The following is a 27,356-nucleotide window of genomic DNA, read 5'->3' on the forward strand; positions in this document are numbered from 1 at the left end:
CCAGGCAAGGGGGGACACCTGTGATGGGACAAAGGGGTCACATGTGACAGGATAAGGAGGGCAACTGTGCCAAATTTCACAGATTTACCCCCAAAGCCCTCCCATCACCCGAGCTCTCAGCCCAGGCATCCTGTGGCTGAGTTCCCTGCTCCAGGTGTGACAATTCCAGGGCTCCAGGCTGCTCCTGGCCCTGCATCTCATGGACAGCACACACAGGATCTGACAAAAGCAAATTTATTTCCTTTTATGAAGCTTATATTACATGCACGGACCAAAGCCAGGACAACAGGTAACAGCAGGGTTGGGGTTTTGTCCAGATTCCATCGGTTCTTCTGGAATCCAGAGGCCAAATTCAAGGATTTTTTGCTCTTAAAAAATACAATCATAATAACAAGGAATGTTTTTTTTTTTTCATTTTGTTTCGCTTCAATTCCTCCTCCTCCTATTCCCTGCATACAGCAAATGCTCCAAAAAAGGAGGCAGGAGGGAAAAAATCTAAACCACACACACTCCCCCTACCCTAAAAATTCCCTAAAACCCACTGAGATGGGAGGATCAAACCTAGCTCTATCCAGAGGAAAAAAAAATACAAACAGAAGAGCAGGAATAGAGCTCTGACAGGAGCAGTACCCTCAGGATTTTCCTAGAAATAAAAACATTTCCCCCGTTTGTTCAATGAGATGCTCCAAATCCCTTCGGATGGCTTCTCCCGGGGTTTGGAAAAGCAGCTGGATACACAAAGATTGGTTTGGAAAAGAAAAATATTGCATTCTTGGCAGAGTCTGCTGGATATCCTGGACATTCCCAAGGCCAGCAGAGCGAGGTGGAGATGGCAGAGCCGGCCACAGGCTCAGTCCCAGGTGTGCTGCTGGGCCCAGGTGGGTCTGGCAGAGGTTCAGGGCTGGATTTGGGGACTGTCCCCAGGTCCCTGCTCAGTCCCCTGTCACCTGCGTGGCCTGGGTGTCCGAGCTCTGGTTGGTGGACTGGATGAACATGGGCTGGGTGATGTCCTGGCCCGCGGGCATTGTCACCTGCTGGATCTGGTACAGCTGCTGCAGGCACAGAGGGTGACAAAGGAACCTCTGTCAGCGCTCAGCACACCCAGAACCCCACACAGATTGGTCCCTCTGAGGTACCCAAAACCCCAAACCCACCGTGAGCTGCCACCAAATCTGCTGCTAATTCCCACCAAAGTCCTTCTGGGAATTCCTGATGCCCAGGCTCACATCAGGGCCCCTCTGGATTTCCCAGAGAAGCTGTGGCTGCCCCAGGATCTCTTGGAAGAGTCCAAGGCCAGGCTGGACAGGCCTTGGAGCACCCTGGGATAGTGGAAGGTGTCCCCCACATGGCTGGAAGTGGATGAGCTTTAAGGTGCTTCCAACCCAAACCATTCCATGATTTATGATACTTCTAGAACATCCAGATGTTAAAACCTTTATTCCTGAATTAGGAATTTAGGATTTCACCCAGAGTGCCAGGGACTGGTTTAATTCAGAGCAAAGGCAGCAGAACATTAGGAATTCACCTGAATTTAGACTGGCACAACATTCCCTTACCCTGCTGCAGGCCAGCAGTGTTTTATGAGGAGGAACACGTGGGTTTAGGACCCTGAGCCCCTTGTGCCCCCCAGCTCTTACCTGTCCATCCGTGAACTGGCTGAACTGCTGCTGCCCCTGCTGCACCTCTGTCTGCGTTATCTACAGAGATAAGAGCAGCTGATCACTGCCAGCCCTTCCCAGAGGCTCACAACCCCACCAACACCATCCTGCTGCTGCCTGGGGAGAGGTTTTTAATTTTTAACCTCAGCCAACTTTTCCAGCACCCCAAACGGGAGAGGAACGGCAGCCACGGACACCTCCAGACCAATCACCACCTTCCAGACCAACACCAGGTCCTTCCAGACTCCAAATTAGGTCCTTTTAGACCCCAAATAAGTCCTTTTGGACCCCCAAAACCACGTCCTCTCTGCTTCCCCCAAGGAGAACGTGGCCCCAGATTTTTCTTTATTTTTTTCCTCTAACAGCTGTGCTATTTTCCAGCTGGGAAGGATCCCTCAGCCTCAATGCCGCTCCCGACGTTCTGCCTTTCCTGCACGGCTCCTCCCTCACCCAGGCAAGAAGGAGAAGGAAAAAGAAGGTTGATAAACCCAAAATGTTACCTGCAAGCAGCTCAAAAGCAGCGGGAGCTTCACCCAGAGCCACACACACACACACACACACACACACGAGCTCTGCATGCACCTCTCACGGACACCTAAAGGAGGCTTCCGCTATGCTCCTTCGTTTTTAATTTATTTAAAAAAACAAACTCTGTCAAAAACAGGAAGAAAAGAAAAGTAGGAATCCTAACCCAAGAGGTGGTTGAAATCCCAACTTCAGGAGCTAGGGAAGAAGCCTTGGAGGCAGCTCTGTGGAGTGCATACCTGCTGTGCATTGGTTGCAAGCGTCTGGATCTGCCCCTGGACTACCTGGGTGCCTGACACGGGTTGGGCTAAGCGGATATACTGCAGCTGGCCAGCATTCAACTGGACCTGGAGACAGGTGGAGGGGGCAGGGGAAAGAAAATGAAACAGGTCACTCTGCACCCTCAACACACAGCAAAATTCCCTGCTCGATTCCACCGCGGGAGCTGGAGTTACGGGGCAGCTTTCCCCTGGAGCTCCACGGAATTCTGAATCACCACAAGGCACCCTAAAGGCACAGAGCTCCTGGATATCCCTGAGGCACCACATTCCTCCTGTTTTTTCCAGCCTGGGAAGGGTCAGTTAGTAGCTAAAGCATATTAATGGCTCAAATTCTCAAGGATTTGGAAGCAATTTTGGTTACAAGGATTAAGTTTTACTCCTTTGAGGCAGCGTTTCACATCGACTGTTAGGAGCTGGCAGCACCAAATCAGATCCTGTACCCCTATCAAATCCTGCACCCCTATCAGATCCTGCACCCCAATCAATCATATCCTGCCAAAATTTAAGGAATAAACAGAAATTTCCCCTACAAATAAAGCCAGAAGAAATGGCAAACCCAAAGATATTTTTGGAGGCTTTGAAGGCCTATCAGATCCTGCACCCCTATCAAATCCTGCATCCCTATCAGATCCTGCACCTCTATCAAATCCTGCACCCCAATCAATCATATCCTGCCAAAAATGAAGGAATAAACAGGAATTTCCCCCACAAATAAAGCCAGCAGAGATGGCAAACCCAAAGATATTTTTGGAGGCTTTGAAGGTCTATCAAATCCTGCACCCCTATCAGATCCTGCACCCCAATCAAATCCTGCACCCCTATCAAATCCTGCACCCCTATCAAATCCTGCACCCCTATCAAATCCTGCACCCCTATCAGATCCTGCACCCCAATCAATCATATCCTGCCAAAAATGAAGGAATAAACAGGAATTTCCCCCACAAATAAAGCCAGCAGACATGGCAACCCCAAAGATATTTTTGGAGGTTTTGAAGGTCTATCAAATCCTGCACCTCTATCAAATCCTGCACCCCTATCAGATCCTGCACCCCTATCAGATCCTGCACCCCTATCAAAACCTGCACCCCTATCAAATCCTGCACCCCTATCAGATCCTGCACCCCAATCAAATCCTGCACCCCAATCAATCATATCCTGCCAAAATTTAAGGAATAAACAGAAATTTCCCCTACAAATAAAGCCAGAAGAAATGGCAAACCCAAAGATATTTTTGGAGGCTTTGAAGGTCTATCAGATCCTGCACCCCAATCAAATCCTGCACCCCTATCAAATCCTGCACCCATATCAGATCCTGTACCCCTATCAGATCCTGTACCCCAATCAATCATATCCTGCCAAAATTTAAGGAATAAACAGGAATTTCCCCCACAAATAAAGCCAGAAGAAATGGCAAACCCCAAAGATATTTTTGGAGGCTTTGAAGGCAGCTCTCTGCTCACACCTGTCAAGTCCCACCTGGCACAAGCTTCAGCTTTTTGGTGTCAGTGATTCGTGTGAGAGATTCAACCTCAAATTTATTCCCTAAATCACCTAATTTTGGATGCTTGGGAATGTGGCACATGAAGAAAATACAGTTATTACACACCTGAGAGCAATAAAATTGTCACAGATACCACTGGTGGATTTTCCTTCTCTTATTTAACTTTACAACATTGAAATTCACCGCTTTAAGGGTAATTTTATACCAAAAAAAAAGGTTTTTTTTCTTTTTAAGAAGGGGAAAGAATACACAGAACACTCTAAAAAACTGCTGACTGCTAAAGAAGTGCATGTGGTCCTGGCACCAACTCCCTCATTTGTGTCTGAAAGCTCCAAAATTATTTCAAAAGCAAATAAACTTCCCCTGAGCAACAAAATTCAATTAAAAATTGGTTTCTGCATTGAGAACTGCAAGGAGATCAAGTTTTCCATGCTGGGGGTATTAGGTTTTAATTACATCATTAAATGAGGGTGGAAGAGATTTGGGAAAAGTTCTTCCAGCAAGGAGAGGAAGCTCCAAAGAACCTGCCCAAAATGAGATCTGGGTAAAACAGAGATTTAATTTACCATAAAATTCATATGGCCAAACAATTATCACTTCATTGATGGATTCACTTCCAGATTTTCTTCTGTTAAAAATTCACTTTTCCACATCATTTCTGGAATAAAGAGCAACAGGGAGTGTGCACAGCACCAGGAACATGTGGAAAACCAGGAGCAAGATGCTCCCAACATTCCAGAGGCAATTCCAGTTTCAGGAGAGAGTTTCCAACTCTGTTTGGGTGATCCAAGATTCTCTGCTGAGCCCTCAGAGTGCACAGAGCTGTCAGAAGATGGCTCTGACCGTGCCAAAAGAGAAAGGAAATAAAAGGAAAAAAAAACATAAAAGCAAAGCAGGAAGAGCAGAACAGACCAAGGACTGGAATTCTGTGGAGCCAAATCCAAGTTTTTCTCCAAGTTTTATTTTATTTCACTTGTTGGAAGCTCCTTCAGCACCAACTGTGGTTCTTCAACAGAAGGATCCTCCTGGTTGCAGGCAAACAGGATCTCTGCTGGATGGGGGGCTGGAAGTTGGGATTATTCCATCCCAGACTGCAGTGTTGGAGCTGTCAGGGATCCAGGTATTCCCAAAAAGATTCCACACTCCAACCCCTGGCAGCTCCTGAGGAGCAGCCCCAGCTCCCTGTTCTCCCACAATGCCAGGGAAGAGGGAGGAAAAAGCAAATTCTTGGTCAAAAGCAGACCCTAAAACCCCTGCAGTCTGTCCAAAACCACAGGATCACTTCCCAAAAAACCCCCCTGGATTTTCTTCAAGAGGTTTTGGCTCCTTTGTAAGGAATTCTTGCTCCCAGGAGATGTCCAAGCCCCTTTCTGCAGTTCCAGCATTCTCTGGGGACAAATCTGAGCTCTTCTTTTCTTGCTGAGGATCCACTGGAGATCTCCTTCCATAATTCTCTGAGGAACAAGTCTCTCTCAGAGAGATTTTCAAAAGGAAGAGAAAAAAAGAAAAGGAAAAGAAGGAAAAAAAGAAATGGACAAGAAAATTTAAAGAAAAAGGGTTCCTTGTAGTAAAAAAGACAATTTGGGGATTCCTTCCTTCCTGATCAACACCTCAAGGCAGCAGGAATCAGCTGAAGAGTCAAGAGATGAAAAGAGCTGGAAAAATTTGGCAGCTCCTCCAAGCCAAACCCTTTCCAAGATGCTCTGACCACAAGCAGAGGGAAGCTCAGCAAGGCTGGAAAAGCAAAACCTGTGTGAAAGCTCCAATTTCACAGCAAAACTGAAATCCAAGTGAAAAGCCTGGCCCTGGGTGACCTTTGGGTTCTGGAACACACAACTGGCTGATTTTTATTTATTTTTTTTTTCCCTCTAACAGGTGTGATATTTTCCAGCTGGGAACCAAAAGCCACACTTTTGTTGTAATTCTAAGTTAATGTGATTTTTTTTGACTTCTGTGTTTACTTAGGACACATTTGAGAAAGTTTAGGTTATCCTGGGCACCCAAAATCCCATTTTTAAGGCTGATGTAAAAGTGAGGAGGTATCTCCTGGTTCTGCAAAGCCATTTCTCCAACCAGCTCCAAATATTTTGGAGAAATATTTCTTTTAACATCAAAGTTTATTAATAACTCCCAGATGGCAACTTTCCCACTCAGCCTAGCAGGTCACGATTTCAGATTGCAGAGGCACAACCAAGTAAAGGCAAAAGAAATGAATTCTCATTTATTCAAACCAGGCTGTGGGGAAGAACTGAGGTTTAGCCAGGAAATATTTGATTTATTGCTTCCTAATCACAACTATTTCACTCAGGGGAAGGTGTTTGGGGTGGGCAACGAGTCTGCACTAAATGAGTTAAGATTTATTTTCCCTTTCATGTCACACTTGGTTGGTTTTCCTAAGTGCAGGAACCACACCACTCAATCCAAACTTCCTCTGCCAGTTAACAAAGCAAACAAAAACAAGCCTCACGCTCACAAATTTGCTCAGGGCGACTTTTCCACCTTTATTCCTGGCCAAATCTTACCGGGATTTGTTGGATTTCTCCCGTGTTGGTGATGATTTGCTGCATCACTTGCATGGTTTGTCCTGTGCCGCTCTGAGCCTGCTGGCTCTGGCCCTGGGGCTGGGCCTGCACGATCTGGACCTGCTGCCCCTCTCCCACCTGCATTGTCACAGGGGTGCTCTGCACAAAAGAAAAACAGGGATGAGGCTCAGGAGGTGGAAAATCCGTGAGATGTCAGGATTGGGGCAGACTGAGCCTGTCCTGCACCCACTGATCGCTGCTGGGGTTGGGACAGGTCTGTCCTACACCCAGATTAAACACCACAGATGGAGCTCAGAGTCTGGTGAGACACTGTCCTGGAGGATCTGACCCAGGAACAGAACCAGGAACCACATCTGGCCCTGAAAAGCTGAGGTTGTCCCACAGAAATGTCCAAGGTGAGGCAGGACAAGGATTGGAGCAACTTGGGACAGTCCCTGGAACACCTTGGAAGGTCCCTGATCATGGGACAGGTGAGATTTCAGTTCCTTCCCTCCTGGAAGGATTAAACCCATGATTTCCATGCTGTCACTGATGGTCCTGAGCAATCCATCCCTGAGGACTCTGTCCTGGAGGATCTGACCCAGGAACAGGACCAGGAACCACATTTGGCCTGGGAGAGCTGAGGTTGTCCCACAGAAGTGTCCAAGGTGAGGCAGGACAAGGATTGGACCGGGGTGAGATTTCAGTTCCTTCCCTCCCAACCCAACCCATCCCAATCCAACCCAAACCATCCCAATCCAAGCCAAGCCAACCCATCCCATGGGTTAAACCCATGATTTCCACGCTCTCACTGATGTTCCTGAGCAATCCATCCCCGAGGATTCCCTCAGGCTTGGCTCACCTGGCCCTGCTGGGGCTGGGCGATGATGATCTGGCCAGGTTGGATGGTGGTGGTGGCCGTGGTGGTCTGCTGGCCCTGCTGCTGGCCCTGCACCTGCACTGCTGCTGGCTGCTGGGCCAGGGTGAAGTAATACTGCACGGGCTCGGCCGGGGTGACGGCCTGGCGCACCTCCTCCTGCAGGGAAACACAGCATGGCAACGTGGCCAAACATCCCCCCAGACACATCCCCGGGTAAAGGAGCAGCTTCAACACCTCCCTCAGAACACTGCAACCCAACCAGGGTGAGCTCCATTGTTCAGCTCTGTGGAAATCAGGTGCCTGGTGCACCTGCAGGAAACAGCGGGAGTGGGGATGGGAACATGGCACCCACCCCATGGCCAAACATCCCCCCGGCAAAGGAGCAGCTTCAACATCCCCCTCAGAACACTGCAACCAGTCATGGTGAGCTGGTAAAAGCTCCCTTGTTGAGTTCTGTGGAGATCAGGTGCCTGGTGCACCTCCTCCTGGGCATTGGAACATGGCACCTGCCCACCCCATAGCCGAACATCCCACCCAACACATCCCCTGGCAAAGGAGGAGCTTCAACATCTCCCTCAGTGATGCAAACAAGCCAGGGTGAGCTCCATTGTTCAGCTCTGTGGAAATCAGGTGCCTGGTGCACCTGCAGGGAAACAGGGCATGGCAACATGGCACCCATCCCATGGCCAAACATCCCCTCCAAACATCTCCCTGCAAAGGAGCTTCATCACCTCCCTCAGAACACTGCAACCCAGTCATGGTGAGCTGGTAAAAGCTCCAGTGTTGAGTTCTGTGGAGATCAGGTGCCTGGTGCACCTCCTCCTGGGCATTGGAACATGGCACCTGCCCACCCCATAGCCGAACATGCCCACCAAACACATCCCCTGGCAAAGGAGGAGCTTCAACATCTCCCTCAGAACACTGCAACCCAACCAGGGTGAGCTCCATTGCTCAGCTCTGTGGAAATCAGGTGCCTGGTGCACCTCCTCCTGCAGGGAAACACCAGGAATGGACATGGCAACATGGCACCCACCCCATGGCCAAACATCCCCCCGGCAAAGGAGCAGCTTCAACATCCCCCTCAGAACACTGCAATCCAGTCGTGGTGAGCTGGTAAAAGCTCCAGTGTTGAGTTCTGTGGAGATCAGGTGCCTGGTGCACCTCCTCCTGGGCAGGGGAACATGGCACCCACCTGCCCCATGGCCAAACATCCCCCCAAACACATCCCCAGGTAAAGGAGCTTCAACACTTCCCTCAGAACACTGCAACCAAGCCAGGGTGAGCTCCATCGTTCAGCTCTGTGGAAATCAGGAGTGTTCCCAATAAAGAGTGGATAATGTGCCTTAAAAACCTCAGCACCTCGCTGCTGAGGTGGAGTCACAGTGAGGAAGAGGAGCAAATGAATCAAAGTACCAGAGTTGAAAGCCATGGAACTTCCTCTTGGGTGAATTCCATGTAAACACCCCAGGAAAACTGACAGAGCCTCCTCTGTCACCCAACTCCTCTCCTGAGCTCATTCCCAACTCTCCATCAAGCTTTGGTGGCAATAAAATCATGATTTGATGCTCACTGTTGTGCCTGGAGTTATTTATTTAAACCCAGCTTTTCCAGGCTGACAACCATTCCCTGCTGTGGGAAGAACCAGAGGCTCTGCTCTGCCTTTCTCTGCTTTCCTTCACCTCAGCAGAGAAAAACCCCTCATGATCAACCATATTCCAGGATATTCAGAGATTATGGGATGCAAATACTCCAGGATCAGAATTCCTGAGCTCCCCAGAGCAGCTGGATGAGGGCAGATGCAGCTCCCAGGCGTTCACTCCATGGCAGAAGGCGTAAACAATCCTCTCCCAGCCACCTCGAGTTCACAGCTGAGAGTGTAGGATGTTTACACGTGCTACAACATGGGACATTCCCACCTCCAGCTGGAATCCCTGCTTTTCTCAGGCTTGCTCATGGATTCCCCTCCACTTGATCCAGCTGGGCAGGAAAATTCGCATTAAACAGGAGCATGTCTGGGTGGGCATCAGTCTGGAGCGAAGAGTTTGTTGGCTTAGAAGTTGTTTTTTGGAAAACAGAACAACTCAGGAGTTACTCCTGGGAGGTTTCCCAGAGTTAGAATCCCAAAAATTCAACTGATCCCAGCTGGTTGTAAAAAAACCCCAACTCTGAGCCTGGCTGTGAGGGCAAACTCATCACAAGCACCACCAAACACAACAATTCCTACTCCTGCAGCTCCCTGTTATTCCCGTTCCTCTGAAGGAAGGAGTAATAATAATATTCAATATATTCAAAAATATTTTCACCAGGGCAGGTCTGCAGTGAACCAGAGCTGGGGCAGCTCTAAGCCCAGTCCTGAGGTTATTTCTGGAGTGCTCCAATCCCCAATTCCAGCTGAATCCTGAAATAATAAAGGCCACTGAAACTCCCCTGAGCATCTATTCCAGGATGCTCAATCCTGTTTGCAGGAATGGCTTTAAATCCAAACTTGCTTCCATTCCCTCCTACCCCAGTATTTGCAATCTTTTATTTCCAAGCTGGAGCTCCCAGAGCAACACAACACCAGGATTTGATTTCCAGCCCCTCCAAAAACCAACGCTGCCTTGTCAAAAAAAGAGATAAATACAGACTGTAACACCAGGAAAAAAAAAATCCAGCTTTTCCACAGGTTTTTCTTTGTAAATTCTTCATCTACACTCCTACATTCTCCATTCAACTTTTCCTGCATTCCTGGTGATCACAGGTGGGTGAGGAACATCTCCCCCAGCCTCATTTCTCATTTCCACCCAAAATTCCCAGGATTTCCTGGCTGGGATGGATCAGAAGTTACCCCAGATGCTGCAACACACTCCTCAAGTGCTCCAGGGAAATTCCTTGGATTCCAGAGCCTGGATGTTCTGTAATCACAAGGTCCTGATGGGAATCAAGCAAGGAGAAGCCACAGGGAATGTTCTCCCCTCCCAAACATGGTGCACTGCTAAAAATAGAAAAGGGCAGCAATGAGGCACCTCAAGGATAAAAAAAAAAAAAAATAAAGTGGATTTCCAACGCCAGAATCAAAATTTCAATGATTCCAACTGTAAAAGAAGTTTTTAATTAACACCAAACTAATGAGTTTGGGAGAAATCATGAGGATTTCTGTAGATATTTCTATTTTATGTTGAGTTCCCAGCACACCTGGCACACTGGTTTTAACCCCAGGAGCAGCAGCAGGATGGACTCTCCCAGATTTTGGGACATGGAAAAATGTTTTCCTAATTTTCTAGACCTTCTGGAAATGAGGATGGGAAGTTAAAGCCAGCTCAGGGCAGCATCCCAAAGGAAGAGGTGTGGATTTTATTCCCTCCCTTCATTGTCACTCCAGGAGCAGCACCAGGGCACTTCCAGGCACAGAATCCAGCAGCAGCCTCCAAAATCCAGCTCCAAGTGGGAATGCTGCTCTGTACACTCAGAGCAGACAGGATTTTCCATGCTAGCCAGGATTTGGAGTGGAAAAAGGGGAAAAAAATTAATTTTAGAAACAAACTTCCAAGCCAAGATGTTCCACAAGGTCCCAAATCCCTCCGTTTTTTGAGACAACTTAAATTTTTCCACACCGCAAACCTTCAGAAGTAGCAGAAAAGAGGTTGCTTAAACAATAATTTTAATTTTTTTTTTAATTGCAGGAGCAAGAAGCAGAACTCAAGAGTTTATATCCAGCAGGGAAATTTGCAAGAAAGGGATGAGGAATCCCTGCAGCTCAGCTGAGAGCAGCAGCCTGCTGCTGTAAACATCCGACTGAAAGCTCCTTCCAGCACCTTCCAGCTTCCAGTCAAGGATGTTTACAGAGGCACTGACTGCCCCAAAGGATGCAGGAAAGGCATTTTTCAACCCAAAATGCACATAAATCCATTTTTTTCTCAAGTTAAAATTCTTCCCACTGGCACCATTTGGGATCAGAACCGTTCAGGAGCGGGTTTGGTTGGTGTGATCTCCACTAAATCTCTATTTCCACAAAAACCCAGTGGGTTTTAGTTTTATTGAAGAATTTTTGATTTTTATTGAAGAATTTTGTTTTCATTTAAGAACTTAAGAAGCTGAAATTGAAAAATTTAAGAACCTGAAATTTCAAAATTTAAAAACTTGAAACGAAAGAATTTAAGAACTTGAAATGAAAGATTTTAAAAGCTTGACATTAAAGAATTTAAGAACCTGAAATTAAAGAATTAAAAAACTTGAAATTAAAGAATTTAAAACCATTAAATAAAGAATTTAAAACAATGAAATTTAAGAATTTAAAGACATGAAATTAAAGGATATAAAAACCTGAAAACCACAGGAAATAAACCAGAGAAGAACAAACCTCATGTTTAAATCTGAGTTGCTTGATCACCTCTGTTTTCATCAGAGGGTGAAACCATGCTGAGAAAAGGATAAAAATTGCAGAATTTTTGTGTCTCACCTGCCTTTTTGGAGGCTTCAGCTCATCCCTGGGGACAATATCGATCAGGAAATCAAACTGATCAAATTTGGTGATTGCCATGGCAATGTCATTCCTCTGCAACAACAAAGGGAAAAACTTTCCTCAGCTCCAGGAGGAATTCAGGCTTTTGGCACTGGATAAATGAAATCAGAGGTGTTTAAAGCTGAGGGGAAAAAGGGGGGAATGTTTCCTGCAGGTCCCAGCTGGTGGAAATTCAGTTTTGTGCTGAGCAAAGCCTCTAAAATGTGCAATAAAAAAGGTTTTTAGCAAGTTTAGCCCAGTTTAATGGATACCAGTCATGGGTGCCTGCCTCGAAATCAGCAATTCCTGCTCAGGGACAGAAGAGCTGATGTGGGCCTGAATATCCCAATTTTTTCCCTGACCTGAGGGCCTGAATTAATGGTTGTTACATTTTCCAGTAGTTCTGCTCAATATGTAAGACTAAAAGTGTAAAACCTCCTCTTTTTTCTCCATAAAATGACCTTAATAGTTATATTTTACTCTTCATTAAAAAGTTAGTATTATTGAGGAAATGGATTCTCTACAAGACCCAATGGTTATTATTGAGGAAATGGATTCTCTACAAGACCCAATAATTTGTATTTTGTTGCATTTTTATTTTCACCTCCACATTTCCATCATCACAAACCAAACCTCTACAAATTTAGATCACAACAAACAACAAAATCAACCAGAAATTCAACAGCTGCAGCTGTTCCAGCAGGTCACAATCAGCTGAGCGATGGAGATTTGTGTTTGGGCGAGTTTATTTTAATTAAATTAACAAAAAAAGCCTTTCAGCTGGGCAGTTCTGTGTACAAAACATGGCTGGTGTTATGGAAACAAGGAGTGGGGAAGGGATTTAGGAGCAGCTGGGATTTGGGAGCTCTTTTACCTGCAGGGTCCTGCGTTTGTTGTCCTCTGTGTGGATCCAGGCTCGCAGGGTGAGCTCGGTGATGAAAATCTGAGCAGCTTTTGCAAACAGCACGGGGGCTTCTGCACTGATCATCTGCCAGAAAATCAGATTATTGTCAATTTTACCACTCGATTCTAACGGTGCAAAAAGGAATTTCATTGCCTGAGTGGAAGTTGGGTGGTTAAATGGGAATTCGGGGGAGTTTTTACCTCAGGATTTCCTCGGTGTGACTGAGTTAAGATGATGGGAAAAGAGTTTTGGGTATCTAAAATATTCTCTAAAGAGAATTGTTTGTCTTTTTTTCACTAAATTTTCTTTTCTTAAAAAGTAATCTGGCTCCAGTTTAACTCAAATGAAGGGGGAATTTTCTCCTCAGGATTTCCTCAGGGTGACTGAGTTAAGAAGAGCTGAGTATCTAAAATATTCTCTAGGTATCTAAAATATTCTCTAAAAGAATTGTTTGTCTTTTTTTCACTAAATTTTCTTTTCTTAAAAAATAATCTGGCTCCAGTTTAACCCAAATGAAGGGGGAATTTTCACCTCAGGATTTCCTCAGGGTGACTGAGTTAAGAAGAGTTGAGTATCTAAAATATTCTCTGAGTATCTAAAATATTCTCTAAAAGAATTGTTTGTCTTTTTTTCACTAAATTTTCTTTTCTTAAAAAATAATCTGGCTCCAGTTTAACCCAAATGAAGGGGGAATTTTCACCTCAGGATTTCCTCAGTGTGAGTGAGTTAAGAAGAGCTGAGTATCTAAAATATTCTCTAGGTATCTAAAATATTCTCTAAAAGAATTGTTTGTCATTTTTTTACCAAATTTCCTTTTCCTTAAAAAAATATCTGGCTCCAGTTTAACTCAAATGAAGGGGGAATTTTCACCTCAGGATTCCCTCAGGTGTGACTGAGTTTTCCCCAAAACTCTGAGAAAAGAGTTTTGGGTATCTAAAATATTCTCTAAAGAGAAGTGTTTGTCTTTTTTTCACTAAATTTCCTCTTCCTTAAAAAAATATCTGGCTCCAGTTTAACCCAAATGAAGCAGTTTGGTTATCTGCTGCCTTGGCATTAATGATTATTAATTAATCTTTAAATAGGAATATTCCAGACAGGCCAGAGTCTTTCCCTGCTCTCCACTCTGCCTTAAAATCTCATTTTCCCCTTTTATCATCACAAATTTGGCAATTTTTTTGGTTCACACAGTGAGTTGGGCCCTCAGAAGTCTGGGATGCCTTTTTCAGGGAGTTTGAACAGAGAATTTTCAGGATCTCATTTAAATTAAGGGATGTCCTGACAGAAGGATGGTGTCACACTGAGGGGAAAAAGAAAAAAAGATTAAAAAATTCTCTTTTCCCTCAGGAATTAAGTGACAGTTTTCCAAATAAAGGATCAGGGATGAGTGGAGCAGCACAGAGTCAAAAACTGCAGGTGATTCCTTTTTCTTTCTTTCTGTGTCAGGGAGTTTTCATCAATTTGTGTGTCCTTGTCATCAAAACCCCAAATACTGGGATCAAACCCAGGTTATTCACCTGAATTGTTGCTTAATTTTCCATTAAAAAAATTTAAAAATGGCACAAATTTAAGTGATGTCAATCTACTGGGATCAAAACCATGTTATCCACCTGAATTATGGCTTCTTTTTCCATAAAAATGGAATTAGGTGGCACAAAAATCACTCAATCTTTGTGAGAGTGGAGAAAAACAAAGAGGGAACTTGAGAGGAGACATTTAAGCACTAGGGAAAACAGGAAATAGCCAGAATTATTTTTGTATTTATTATACCCTTAAAGTGGTATTTATCACAAGAAAACAAAACTGCAAAATCCAAACCAAAATCTCAGATATTTCTGCTTTCCCAGCCTAGTTTAATTACACAAAGCCAAGGGAATTTTGCTAAAAAATATTTTAAAAATAATAATAATGAGAAGAATAATGAATTTCAAGGAACAAGGGGTAAAATACCCAGGAAAAGAATCATAAATCTTTTTTTCAGGATCATAAATTCTAGGTGAAAACTCTGAATATACCTTCACATCTTCATCCAGCTTCATGATCTTCTTAATCCGAGCCAAGGGCAGCTCCTGAACCCTGAAATCTTTCTGCAGAGAGATTTGAGAGACTTTTTACTGATATTTAACTAAAAATAAAGGTAAAAAAATGTTAAAACAATCAGTGTTTTCTAGAATTGATGACTCCAGTGTTGGGATGATTTCCTGTTATCTCTTTTCCTTTCCTGCCCTCAGTTCCCAAAATTCAGGGAAACATTCATGAGAACAATTTTAATAAAAAACAGAATAAATTTCAGGATTTGATGATTCCAGTGTTGGGATTATTTCCCGTTATCTCTTTTCCTCTCCTGCCCTCAATTCCCAAAATCCAGGGAAACATCCATGAGAACAATTTTAATAATAAACAGAATAAATTTCAGGATTTGATTCCACAGGGTTGGGATTATTTCCTGTTATCCCTTTTCTTTCCCTGCCTCAGTTCCCAAAAAATCAGGGACCAACACAATTAATTTTAATATTTTAATAATAAACAGAATAAATTTCAGGATTTGATGATTCCAGTGTTGGGATTATTTCCTGTTATCCCTTTTCCTCTCCTGCCCTCAGTTCCCAAAAATCAGGGACCAAAACAATTAATTTTAATATTTTAATAATAAACAGAATAAATTTCAGGATTTGATGATTCCAGTGTTGGGATCTTTTCCTGTTATCCCTTTTTCTCTCCTGCCCTCAGTTCCCAAAACCCAGGGACCAACACAGGAGCAATTTTAATAATAAACAGAATAAATTTCAGTACATTTCAATAAATTGATGATCCCACAGTGCTGGGATCTTTTCCTGTTATCCCTTTTCTTTCCCTGCCTCAGTCCCCAAAAATCAGGGACCAACACAGGAGCAATTTTAATAATAAACAGAATAAATCTCAGGATTTGATTCCACAGCATTGGAATGATTTCTTATTATCCCTTTTCCCTCCCTGCCCTCAGCTCCATTCCCAGTGACTCCTGAGCTGGCAGAGCAATAAACAGATCCCAGTGCCAGTTGAAAATTAATCTGCCCATCCTTGATAAGCTGAATAATAAACCTCTTTTCATGTGGAGATGAAACTCCAGCTCACAAGAATTCTCTGTGCTGAAAGAGGAGAGTAATTAATTCTGGTTATGCATATAAATTTTTACATCTGTTTCTTTAATCAACTATCTGCACACAAGAAAAAAAAAATCAGCTTATCCTGGGCCTGGTGGATTTGGGGTTTTTTTAACTTTGAAGAGCCTGGTTTGGACTTGAAGTTCTTTTGTTTTCAGCTGCATTAAAAGCACCAGGAGAGTGATTTTTAGATCATAGGAATCCATCAATTTCCCTTCAAAAGTCATTTTTATTATGTGCCTTTATTCCCACACCTCTTGTGGGGATGAAAAAAAAAATAAAGTTCCTTAGTCCAGTTGTTAATCTCAGCCTAGACAGGATTTTTTAATCAGATATCTTTGACACATTTGGAATTTGAGTGATTTCAACACTTCAGGCCTGTCAGAAGCTGGAAAAGGCTTGGAGCCTAATTCTTCTCCAAATTGAAATATTTTAATTGGGATAGTGGAATTCCCAAGGAAGAACTGGAATGGGTTCTATTTTAATTCCACACTTCCCAAAGAATTTAATTTCACACTTCCTAAGGAAGACTTGGAATGGTTCTATTTTAATTCCCAATTCCTGTGCCCAAGGAACAGGGAAAATCCTGAAAATCTTTTCCAAGCAAAACCATTCCATGATTTTATGACTCTGCCACAATTCCATCTCCATTTTTTTGGGGTTTTTGTTTTGAGATTCCTGGCTGAGGGATTATTCCTCACTTCCTAAACCCTCTTATCCCATAGAAACACCCAATTTCCCACATCCCAGAGCAGGAAGCTGAAATTTTTCCCTGTTTTTTTCTGGGAATATCCCAACCCTGGGGATCCTCGTGGTTCTATTTTAATTCCCAATTCCTGTGCCCAAGGAACAGGGATAATCCTAAAGATCTTTTCCAAGCTAAACCATTCCATGATTTTATGACTCTGCCACAATTCCATCTCCATTTTTTGGAGATTCCTGGATTATTCCTCACTTCCTAAACCCCCTTATCCCATAGAAACTCCCAATTTCCCACATCCCAGAGCAGGAAGCTGAGATTTGACAGGGATTTTTCCCATTTTTTCTGGGAACATCCCAATCCTGGGGAGGCTCATGGTTCTATTTTAATTCCCATTTCCCATGCTCAAGGGACAAGGATAATCCTGAAGATCTTTTCCATGCTAAACCATTCCATGATTTTATGACTCTGCCACAATTCCATCTCCATTTTTTTGGGTTTTTTTTTTTGAGATTCCTGGCTGAGGGATTATTCCTCACTTCCTAAACCCCAATTTCCCAGATCCCAGAGCAGGAAGCTGAGATTTTTCCCTGTTTTTTTCTGGGAACATCCCACCCCTGGGGTGCTCACCACGGTGAGGTTGCGGATCTCCTCCATCACCCGTGGCCAGAAGCTCTGCAGGCTCTGCTGGGCATCGCTGTTCCCTGTGCCAAAGCCACCATCCGTGGACATCCTGGCACCTGGGAGAGGGAAACAAACACAGGAATGAGCAAGGAGGGGAAAAAAATAGGAAAAAACACCAGGAAAGAAACAGGAGGAGGAACACCCAGGAGTGGCTTCAAATTGAGGAGTTTAGGTTAAAGATTGGGAAGAAATTCCTTCCTGGAAAGGGTTGGGATGGATTTCCCACAGAAGTTGTGGCTGCCTCATCCTTGGAAGTGTCCAAGGTCAAGCTGGAGCCATGGATCCATGGATCCATCCATTCCTTCATCCATCCATCCATCCATCCATCCATTTATTCATCCATGGATCTCTCCATGGATCCATCCATTCCTTCGTCCATCCATCTATTGATCCATGAATCCCTCCATGGATTGATCTATGGATCCATCCATCCATCCTTCCTTCTACTATCTCTTCATCCATCCATGGATCTGTCCATCTCTCCATGGATCCATTCATGGATCCCTCAATGGATTTATCCATTCTTTTGTCCATCCATCCATCCATCCATCCATCCATCCATCCATCCATCCATCCATCCATCCATCCATCCATCCATCCATCCATCCTTCATCCATCCACCCACTCATCCATCCATGGATCCATCCATCCATCCATCCATCCTATCTATCCATCCCACAATCCATCCACAATCCATCCAACTTGACCATCCATCCATCCATCCATCCATCCATCCATCCATCCATCCATCCATCCATCCATCCCTTTTCTATCCATCCCTCCACAGATCCATCCACAGATCCATCCATGGATTCATCTATGGATCCATCCATCCATCCATCCATCCATCCATCATCCCAATCCACCATCCATCCATCACACCATCCATCCCAGGTCCATTTGAGATCCTTCCGGGATATTCAGCTGTGCTGGGATGAGCTGAACTTCGGGGTCCCAACCCCTAGCTTTTCCCTCTTCCCTGCTGGCAGGGGTTGGTTTTGGGAAGAGTTTCCCAGGAATGGCTGTGAGCTGTTCCAGGGGATTCTCCCAGGCTGGATTTTGGGTGGTTAAGCTCTTCCCGCTCAGCTGGAATATGCTGGGCATCTCAGATCACCAGGCTCCCCTGAGGAATCCGGGAAGAGGAATTCCCAAGCATGCCAGAGCTCCAGGAAGGTTTGGACACCACTCCCTGGATGCCCAGGGTCTGGATGATCCTTGAGGATCCTTCCAGGATATTCCAGCTGTGCTGGGATGAGCTGAACCACCCAAAATCCAGGCTGGGAGAATTCCCAATGAGGAGATCCATGCACTCAGCTCTGGAGGAAGAAAACCCAATCACTGCCAGCAGGGAATGAGGGAAAAGCTCTCCAAGGGAATGGGAACATTCTCTTGGAAAGTTCAGCTCATCCCAGCACAGCTGGAATATTCTGGAAGGATCCTCAAGGATCATCCAGACCCTGGGCATCCCCAGAGTGGTGTCCAAACCTTCCTGGAGCTCTGGCATGTTGGGAATTCCTCTTCCTTGGATTGTTCAGGGTTGGACTGGATGATCCTTGAGGATCCTTCCAGGATATTCCAGCTGTGCTGGGATGCGCTGAACCACCCAAAATCCAGGCTGGGAGAATTCCAGTGAGGAGATCCATGGACACAGCTCTGAGGGAAAAAAACCTTCCCAAAAAACCAATCCCTGCCAGCAGGGAATGAGGGAAAAGCTTTCCCAGAGAAGCTGTGGCTGCTCTGGATCCCTGGAAAGTGTCCAAGGCCAGGCTTGGAACAAGCTGGGACAGGAGAAGGTGGGAATCCCTTCAACCCAAAGCATCCTGGCATTCAGGAAAACCAGGATTCACCTCCAACCCATCCTCACCAGGCAGGAAAACATTTTATTTTTCCAGACTGAGAGGAAAAGAAAAAGCAGGAAAAGCCGAGGCCTCGCTGATCCCAGGAATATCCCAACAGCTGTCGGAGCTTTTCCACCCACCAGAGCACGACACCTCTGGCAAACATCAAAATTCCCAAAATCCTGCAGCAGCTGACAAAACCTGGGAGAGTTTCGCTGCGTGGAGAGCAAAGGAAGCGTGAAGGAGCCTCTGGATGGGGTTTTTTTGGGGTTATTTTTTGCTTTTTCTGCTCTTTTTTTTGGGGGGCGCCCTGGGAAGGAGGAAGCAGCCAAACGGAGCTGGAAAATTGGAAAATTTGTCACTTCAGCTCCTGGAAAACACAAGCCAGGGGAAAAATCCCAACTAAAAACCCAAAAGCTCTGAGCCTGCAGTTCCAGCCTGAGGTTTTGTTCCCCTGGAAAAACATCAGCTCCAGGGCACAGCCACATCCCAAGTGAGGTGGGATGGGGATAATGGACCCACCCAGTGAGAGCAGCGGCACAAGTTTTGAAATTTTTAAAATTTCATTTCATTTGAAATGTGATTTTCAACTTTTGCCGAGTTCCCGCCGCGTAAGGAGGCGAGCAAATCCAGAATTCCCAATATTTGGAAATGGATCCAAATATTCCAAAAGATTTGCAAGCAGGGAATGTCAAAGGGAAGGAATCAGCAGCATCTTGGTGGGATCACCAATTCCAGCTGCTTTCCATACAAAATTCCCAAAATTTGGGGAAAATCTCATTGTTTTCTATAGAAAAATCAACAATTCCTGCCCAAAATCCCATTTGTCCTTTTTCTCTGGTATTGGGAATTTATTCCCCCTCATTCTTTATCCCAAATCCCTCTCCAGCTTCCAAAGTTGTCCCAATAAAGCACAAAAAGTGGAATAATTCAATAAATTAAATAAATTCATCATTATTAAATTAAATTATTAAAGCTAATTAAGCACTGAACTCCACAGCATCATCACCATCCCAGTGTAATTATTAAAATATAAAAAAAAAATCCCAACGTTATGGACAGGCAACCAATTAAAACCGACCAGAATAATTAACACTTTTTATATTTTCCACCAATTTATTGATCCAAAAAGATTCTATAAAATGATGTTATCAAATCCAACAGAACAGTGGGGAAAAGGGGGGTGGACAAAAACTCAGGAGAGGTTGAAATTCTGCTTCAAAAAACCCCAATTTTCAACGAAATTTTAAGAGATTAAAAGGTTATTTCAAGAATTAAATGCAACCAGTGAGGATATCAGAGGTTCAGGCTGTGAAATCTTGGAAAATTCAACACCTGAGCACTCCAGGTGCCTCCCAGGTACTTTTTTTTCAAGAAATATTTAAGATTTTTCCACTTTTAAACTCCAGAAATTCTCCACATCCCCCCTGTGCTGCCAGCCTGGGATTTTATAGGGGAAATTTAGGAAATTTATAGGAAAATCTCAAAGTGGGTGGGGGGATCTGGATTTCAACTTCCAGCTCCTCATTCCAGGGAAATCTGAGACAAATAAATGATTTCAATCTGTATTTTTATATAAATTCATTGATTTCTGTATTTATTGATAAATATCTATTTCATCCTATTCTATTCAATATTCCTCTCACTGCCTTCACTCATTTTTATAAATTAAATCATCCAAATTAAAAAATTAATTATTTTGCTAGAAGTTTTTCCCTCCTGTTTAAATCGAGCCCGACCTGAAATGCTCCAAAGCAGCCAGGATGGTTTTAATTCCTTTTTTTAAAATTTTTTCTCTTTTTTTCTTTTCTTTTTGATTGAAATAAAAATGCTTTGGGGTTATAAAGATGCAAATCTCCCATAAAAAGGGACAATTTCTGCTCTGATTTGAGAAAAAATCAGAAAATTCAAGAAAATCCCTGCAGTTTTTGGGAATAACTCCCCAAAAAAAATCTCATTTTTCTAACTGGAGATGTCCTGAAGGGTTTTTAACCCTCTGAAATAAAAGTTCAATTATTCTTGATCATAATTCAAGAGTTTAAGTAATAAAGAGCTTTCAAAATGTAAATAATTGATGATTTTAAGGTTCAAAACTCAGCAAATTTAATTCATTTACAAGACAATAAACCCTGAAATGAAGAAATCACCTGGTGAGGCAACTGAATTAAAATACAGATGTCAGTCCCATTAGATAAATCGAAGATATGAACTTGATTAAATGAAATAAAATCCAAATTTAGTGGTTGAAAAGTGACCTCATGTGGGCACTCAAGCAAGGGTGAAAAATGAAATTTAAAATAAAAAAAATAAAGGTTGTTTGATAAGGCTGAAGTTCCAGGTTAAAATTGAAAAAGGAATTCAAAGTTGAAATTTGCGGGAAAAGCAAACTGCTGGAAAATCAAGGGAGGAAAATTAAATGTGGAGAGAATAAAACTAAAAAAAAAAATCAAATTTATATAGAGAATAAAGCTAAAAAAATCAAATTTATATAGGGAATTAAATTTAAAAAGCCAGCTTCTAGAGAATAAAGGTAAAAAAATCCAAATTATAGGGGACAAAATTAAAAAAATCCAATTCATAGGGAATAAAACTGAAAAAAAATCCAACTCATAGGGAATAAAACTAAAATAAAATCAAACCCATAGAGAATAAAATTTAAAAATCCAACTTCTAGAGACTAAAGTTAATAAATCCAAATTATAGGGGATAAAATTTAAAAAATCCAATTCATAGAGAATAAAACGAAAAAAATCAAATTCATAAGGAGAATAAAAGGAGAAAATCAAACTCTTAGAGAATAAAATGAAAAAATCAAACTCTTAGAGAATAAAGCTAAGAAATCCAACTTATAGGGGATAAATTTAAAAAATCAAACTCATATAGAAAATAAAGTTAAAAATCCAATTTATAGGGCAAATTTTATTATAAAACTAAAGAAATCAAACTCACATAGAGAATAATACCAGGAAATCAAACTTTTAAGAGAATAAAGATGAAAAATCAAATTCATATAGAGAATAAAACTAAAAAAATCCAAACTTCTAGAAAACCACAACAAAAAGAAATCCCTGGAGATGTTTGGAGCAGAAATTCAGAAATTCACTCCTTAAAATGGGATCTTCCTACCCCTCCAAAGCTGGAAATAATCCAAAAAAACTGGAAAAATAATAAATAAGAAATCATAATTTATTTGTTAATAAATCCATTTCCAGATTTCTTGCTGCTCTTGACCTAAAAAGATCAAGCAGAATCAAGAATATTTTGAAGGCATCAAAATATTCCAAATTTTGGCTGAAATTAAGATTTCTGCAGGATTTTAATTCAGATTTTTTTATTCTGTAGGTTGACCTCGTGTGCTGCCAACACTTAAAAAACTGGATAAATCCTAATTTCTCAGGAAATTAATTATTCTAGGGGAATTATTCTAGGGAAAAAGAAAATTATTCTTAAGGAAATAAATGGAATTTTTTTTCTTTTTGCTTCGAGATGCTGACAATGACCTTCATGCTCACGGGGAATTCTCCAATCCTGGCCCACAGGCGGCTCCAGAAGTTCCTCCAACATTCCCCAAATTATTAAAATGGGATTTTTGGGGATATTTCTGCTCTTATTGCTTTTTTCAGTGCAACTGTGACAACACCAAGGAGTGGAATAACCCCGAGATGAGGCGCTGGGAGCGTTAATTGGGAATTAAACCCCAAATCGCGCTTGGAATAAAACTCCAACCTCAGCAAAGCCTGACAGGAGGCAAAGCTCAGCTTCAAGGCCCTGCGTCCTAAAACCCTTCCGCGAAGTTTCACCAATTAATTATCATTAATTTCCCAAACTAGCGCTTTTAACCTCAAGAGAGAGGGGGGAAATGGGATTTTTCACCCTGGGAGGAGCAGCAACACCCACAGAGCGCTCCCAAACCCCAACTTTAATCTAAGCCGGGACTATCCCCGTGTCCTTGATGCCCTCGGCCACCGCCAGCGGCTCCGTTTTTTGGTTTTTTTTCCCCTCCTCTTTTATTTTTTTCTTTTTTTTTTTTTTTTTCGGTCCAAAGTGCCGCAAACAAACTTTGTCCTTCAGAGTGTCGGCTCGCAGCGCTGGCATTTCAAGGTCACTCGTGCAGGCCCCGCTCCAAGTTGGGGCTGCGCCGGGGCCGGAGCGCGCCCGGCCCGGGGCTCACCGTGGCCACGGAACCCCTCAGACCCTCCAACCTCCGCTCCCCCCGTGACCTTCGGCACCGACTTCCCCACACAAACGACAACAAAGAGCCGCCAGCACCGCCGGGGGGTTCGGGGGTGCCGCGGCTCCGCTGTCGCCCCCCGGCTCCGCGGGGTGATGGCGGCCGGGCCAAGGGCACCGCGGAGCCCCCGCCACGCTGGGGGCACCCCCGCTGCTTTGTCCCCCCCCCACCGCCTCCAGCGCTGCCCTCACGGCGTTACCGGCGCTGCGGGAGGCTCGGAGGGGAGCGCCGGGGGTTTAACCGCGAAGCCCGCAGAGGGCACGTCCCGCCGCGCCCCCTCCCCTTCCCGCACCGGCACGCACGAGCATCCCCCACCGCCGCGGCCTGTCCCCGGCGCACGGGCCGCCCTCCCCCGCCGCCACCGCGGCGGCAGCGCCCCGGACTCACCGCCGGCCGTGCCCGCGGCCGGGGGTTCCCCGCCATGGCTTTGTCTTTGAGTGACCCCGGGAGCCGCGGGGGCCCCCCGGGCCGGGCCGTGCCCGCGGCCCTTTAACGGCGGCGGCCTCGCGCGCCCGCTGCGCGCGCCCGGCCCGCCCCGCGCCCGCGCCCATTGGCTGCGCGCTCCGCGGTCGAGCTCTCCCATTGGCTGCGCGCCCCGCGGCCCCGCGCTCCCATTGGTCCGCGTCGCGGCGCAGCCTCGCCGGCCGCTTCCTGCTTTAAAGTTACCTTGAGCGGCGGCCGCAGGGGTCAGGCAAGCCCCGCCCCTCAGCCCCGCCCCGATTGGCCGCCTCGCCTCCTATTCAAACGCCTGAGGAGGCTGGAGGGAACGGCCGCTGATTGGCCCGCGCGCTTGTCAATCACGGCGGTTCCCGCCACACCTTCCCGGCGGGGCGCGGGGCCGCACGTGCGCGAGGCGCGGCGGGAGCGCGCGCGCTCCGAGCCCCGAATTCCAGAAATTTTGGGAGCTTTGGAGATGAACCAGCCCAAAAACCCCTGCCAAGGGCAGCGGGTGACACAGGCACAGCTCCGGGTGGCCTTGGGATGTCCCCAGAGGGAGCTCTGCCACCCCCGTGCGATGTTGTTCTGCCTCGGGGTGAGGAGGAACTCGCTGTGGTTTTTAATTGATGAATTTCTGGCCGCTGCTCCTGACCAGAGCCTGGCTCCATCCTCTGCCACCCTTTGGGGACGTTTTAGGGATGGCTGGATGGGATTCTCTGCCAGCTTTCCCTTCTCCAGATGCAGCTCCCAGTTTTTCCTCATAAGGATCCCCGAGAGCTCCGGCTTGGATAAATCTGGAATAATTGGATAAATCTGGAATAATTCATTCCAGCAGGGGCACGGCCACACAGCTCCTGCTGTCTCCTCAGCAGCGACATCTCCAGACCCCAAATCCTCTCCGTGGCCTCTCTGGACCCTCTCCTTGTCCTGAGTATCCCAAAATTGGATCCAGGTGGGAATGGGGACATTCCCTGGGAACAGGGATTGGGATCCCACAGGCTGCACCACCCCGCAAACATTCCACAGGATGGGGGAAAATAAAAACTAAAATAGAAAATTAAAAGGAAGCAGATTTTTTTGGAACAAGCCCCGAGGTGCAGGTGGAGCTTTCACCTCCAAAAGCAAAAATTTCCCTTTGGATTGAACCACCCCCAGCCTCACTCTGCCCCCTCCAGCAGCACTTTGGGAGGGATGGGAATTTGGGAATGTTGTGGGTAAAGAATGGGAATGGCCTACAGTAAAAAAGTTGTGGAAATCAGGGGATATTATCATATATTTTCTATTTAGATTTTATATACTATATATGTATTTATCCCCTGATATTATATATATCATTATATATTATTATATTATATAGTATTGTGTTATATTCATTATAATCTATTCTATTACATTATATATATTATATAATTTTTATATATTCTCTGATATATTATAATATATTATATTATATTATATTATATTATATTATATTATATATTATATTATATTATATTATATTATATTATATTATATTATATTATATTATATTATATATATAATATAAATCCCCTGATATTATATGTATCATTATATATTATTATATTTATGATATTATATATCATTGTATTATATTAATTATAATATATTATATTCTATTACATATGATATATTATATTATTATTTTTATATATCCTCTGATATATTATATTATATTATATTATATTATATTATATTATATTATATTATATTATATTATATTATATTATATTATATTATATTATATTATATTATATTATATTATATTATATTATATTATATTATATTATATTATATTATATTAATGCTATATTATATTATATTAATAATATAACATAACATATAACATAGCATATAGTATAATATAATATTAATATAATATTATTATTATATTTATATAATTTATAATCTAATGTTATATGATGTAATATAATTCATATAGTATAATATAATATAGCATTAATATAATATAGCATTAATATAATATAGCTATAATATAGCTATAATATAATATAATATAATATAATATAATATAATATAATATAATATAATATAATATAATATAATATAATATAATATAATATAATATAATATAATATAATATAATATAATATAATATAATATAATATAATATAATATATAAATCCCCTGATATTATATATATATATATATTATAAATCAGGGGATACCTGTAGATGCAGAAATCCCACTTTTATCAACATCACCACCATGGATTTGCAGCTCTAATTCCAAGCTATAATTTCCTGCTGACAGGATTATCCAGGGGGAAAAATATTGGGAAGCACAGCCAAGGCCTGCAGATTAAACCCTTCTGAATCTGATAACGAGGAGAGATTAATTTAAAAATAGATCTTCCTGATGATTTGGGGGAATAGAATTGGTTAAAAGCATGGCCTTAAAAAAATATATAATAATCTACAGTAAAGGGTTTATTTGTGGGGGAAAAAAACAGTAAAGGGTTTATTTATGGGGGGAAAAAACCCCAAATTAATTTTGAGAAGTTCTGCAGTAATGGGTTTATTTGCAGGGGGATAAAACCCCCAAATTAATTTTGGGAGCCCTACAGTAAAAGATTTATTTGTTGGGGGTGGGGGGGGGAAATCCCCAAATTAATTTAGGGAGACCCTACCCTAAAGGGTCTGTTTGTGCAGGGTAAAAACCCCAAATTAATTTTGGGAGGCCCTACAGTAATGAGTTTATTTGTGCAGGGTAAAAAACCCCAAATTAATTCTGGGAGTCCCTACAGTAACAGATTTATTTATGGGGGATAAAACCCCCAAATTAATTTTGGGAGACCCTACCCTAAAGGGTCTGTTTGTGCAGGGTAAAAACCCCAAATTAATTTTGGGAGGCCCTACAATAACAGATTTATTTATGGGGGATAAAAACCCCAAATTAATTCTGGGAGTCCCTACAGTAACAGATTTATTTATGGGGGATAAAACCCCCAAATTAATTTTGGGAGACCCTACCCTAAAGGGTCTGTTTGTGCAGGGTAAAAACCCCAAATTAATTCTGGGAGTCCCTACAATAACAGATTTATTTATGGGGGATAAAAACCCCAAATTAATTTTGGGAGTCCCTACAGTAACAGATTTGTGATGGGGGGAAACCCCCAAATTAATTTTGGGAGACCCTACCCTAAAGGGTCTGTTTGTAGAGGGTAAAAACCCCAAATTAATTTTGGGAGGCCCTACAGTAACGAGTTTATTTGTGGGGGATAAAAACCCCCAAATTAATTTTGGGACTCCCTATAGTAACAGATTTATTTATGGGGGATAAAAACCTCAAATTAATTTTGGGAGGCCCTACAGTAACGAGTTTATTTGCTATTTATTTGTTTATTTGTGGAAAAAAAACCCCACTAAATTAATTTGGGAAGGCCTAAAGGGTTTATTTCAATCATTGCAGCTGTTGTTGCTCTGAAATCACAGAGGGTTCTGATGAATTTGGGGAAGGATTTAAGGTCCCTCCCATCACCAACCATTCCATGAATTACAGAGTTACTGGGGATAACAAAAAGGGGAAGGAAGGA

The 27,356-nt window shown here is 43.4% G+C and overlaps 1 protein-coding gene across 3 annotated transcripts in view; it reads right to left on the bottom strand.

Annotated features, from left to right (window-relative positions):
* Positions 1–218: 218 nt before the first annotated feature.
* The window catches only part of NFYC (nuclear transcription factor Y subunit gamma), a 28,921-nt gene continuing 1,783 nt past the window's right edge, over positions 219–27,356 (bottom strand). The window contains exons 1-10 of one of the 3 annotated variants that reach the window (XM_030964426.1): positions 23,732–23,860; positions 17,222–17,331; positions 14,764–14,835; positions 12,722–12,835; positions 11,806–11,901; positions 7,350–7,523; positions 6,488–6,646; positions 2,423–2,530; positions 1,638–1,697; positions 219–1,052 (exon numbers count right to left, since the gene is read on the bottom strand). In XM_030964426.1, coding sequence (XP_030820286.1) covers positions 933–1,052; positions 1,638–1,697; positions 2,423–2,530; positions 6,488–6,646; positions 7,350–7,523; positions 11,806–11,901; positions 12,722–12,835; positions 14,764–14,835; positions 17,222–17,323 — 1,005 coding nt within the window. In that variant the 5' untranslated portion in view covers positions 17,324–17,331; positions 23,732–23,860 and the 3' untranslated portion in view covers positions 219–932. Of the gene's footprint in view, positions 1,053–1,637; positions 1,698–2,422; positions 2,531–6,487; positions 6,647–7,349; positions 7,524–11,805; positions 11,902–12,721; positions 12,836–14,763; positions 14,836–17,221; positions 17,332–23,731; positions 23,861–27,356 lie in introns of those variants that run through there. The other 2 variants (XM_030964427.1, XM_030964428.1) reach the window with 2 other exon arrangements.

This window comes from Camarhynchus parvulus, chromosome 23 (assembly GCF_901933205.1).
Source record: "Camarhynchus parvulus chromosome 23, STF_HiC, whole genome shotgun sequence".
NCBI classification, from domain to species: Eukaryota; Metazoa; Chordata; class Aves; order Passeriformes; family Thraupidae; genus Camarhynchus; species Camarhynchus parvulus.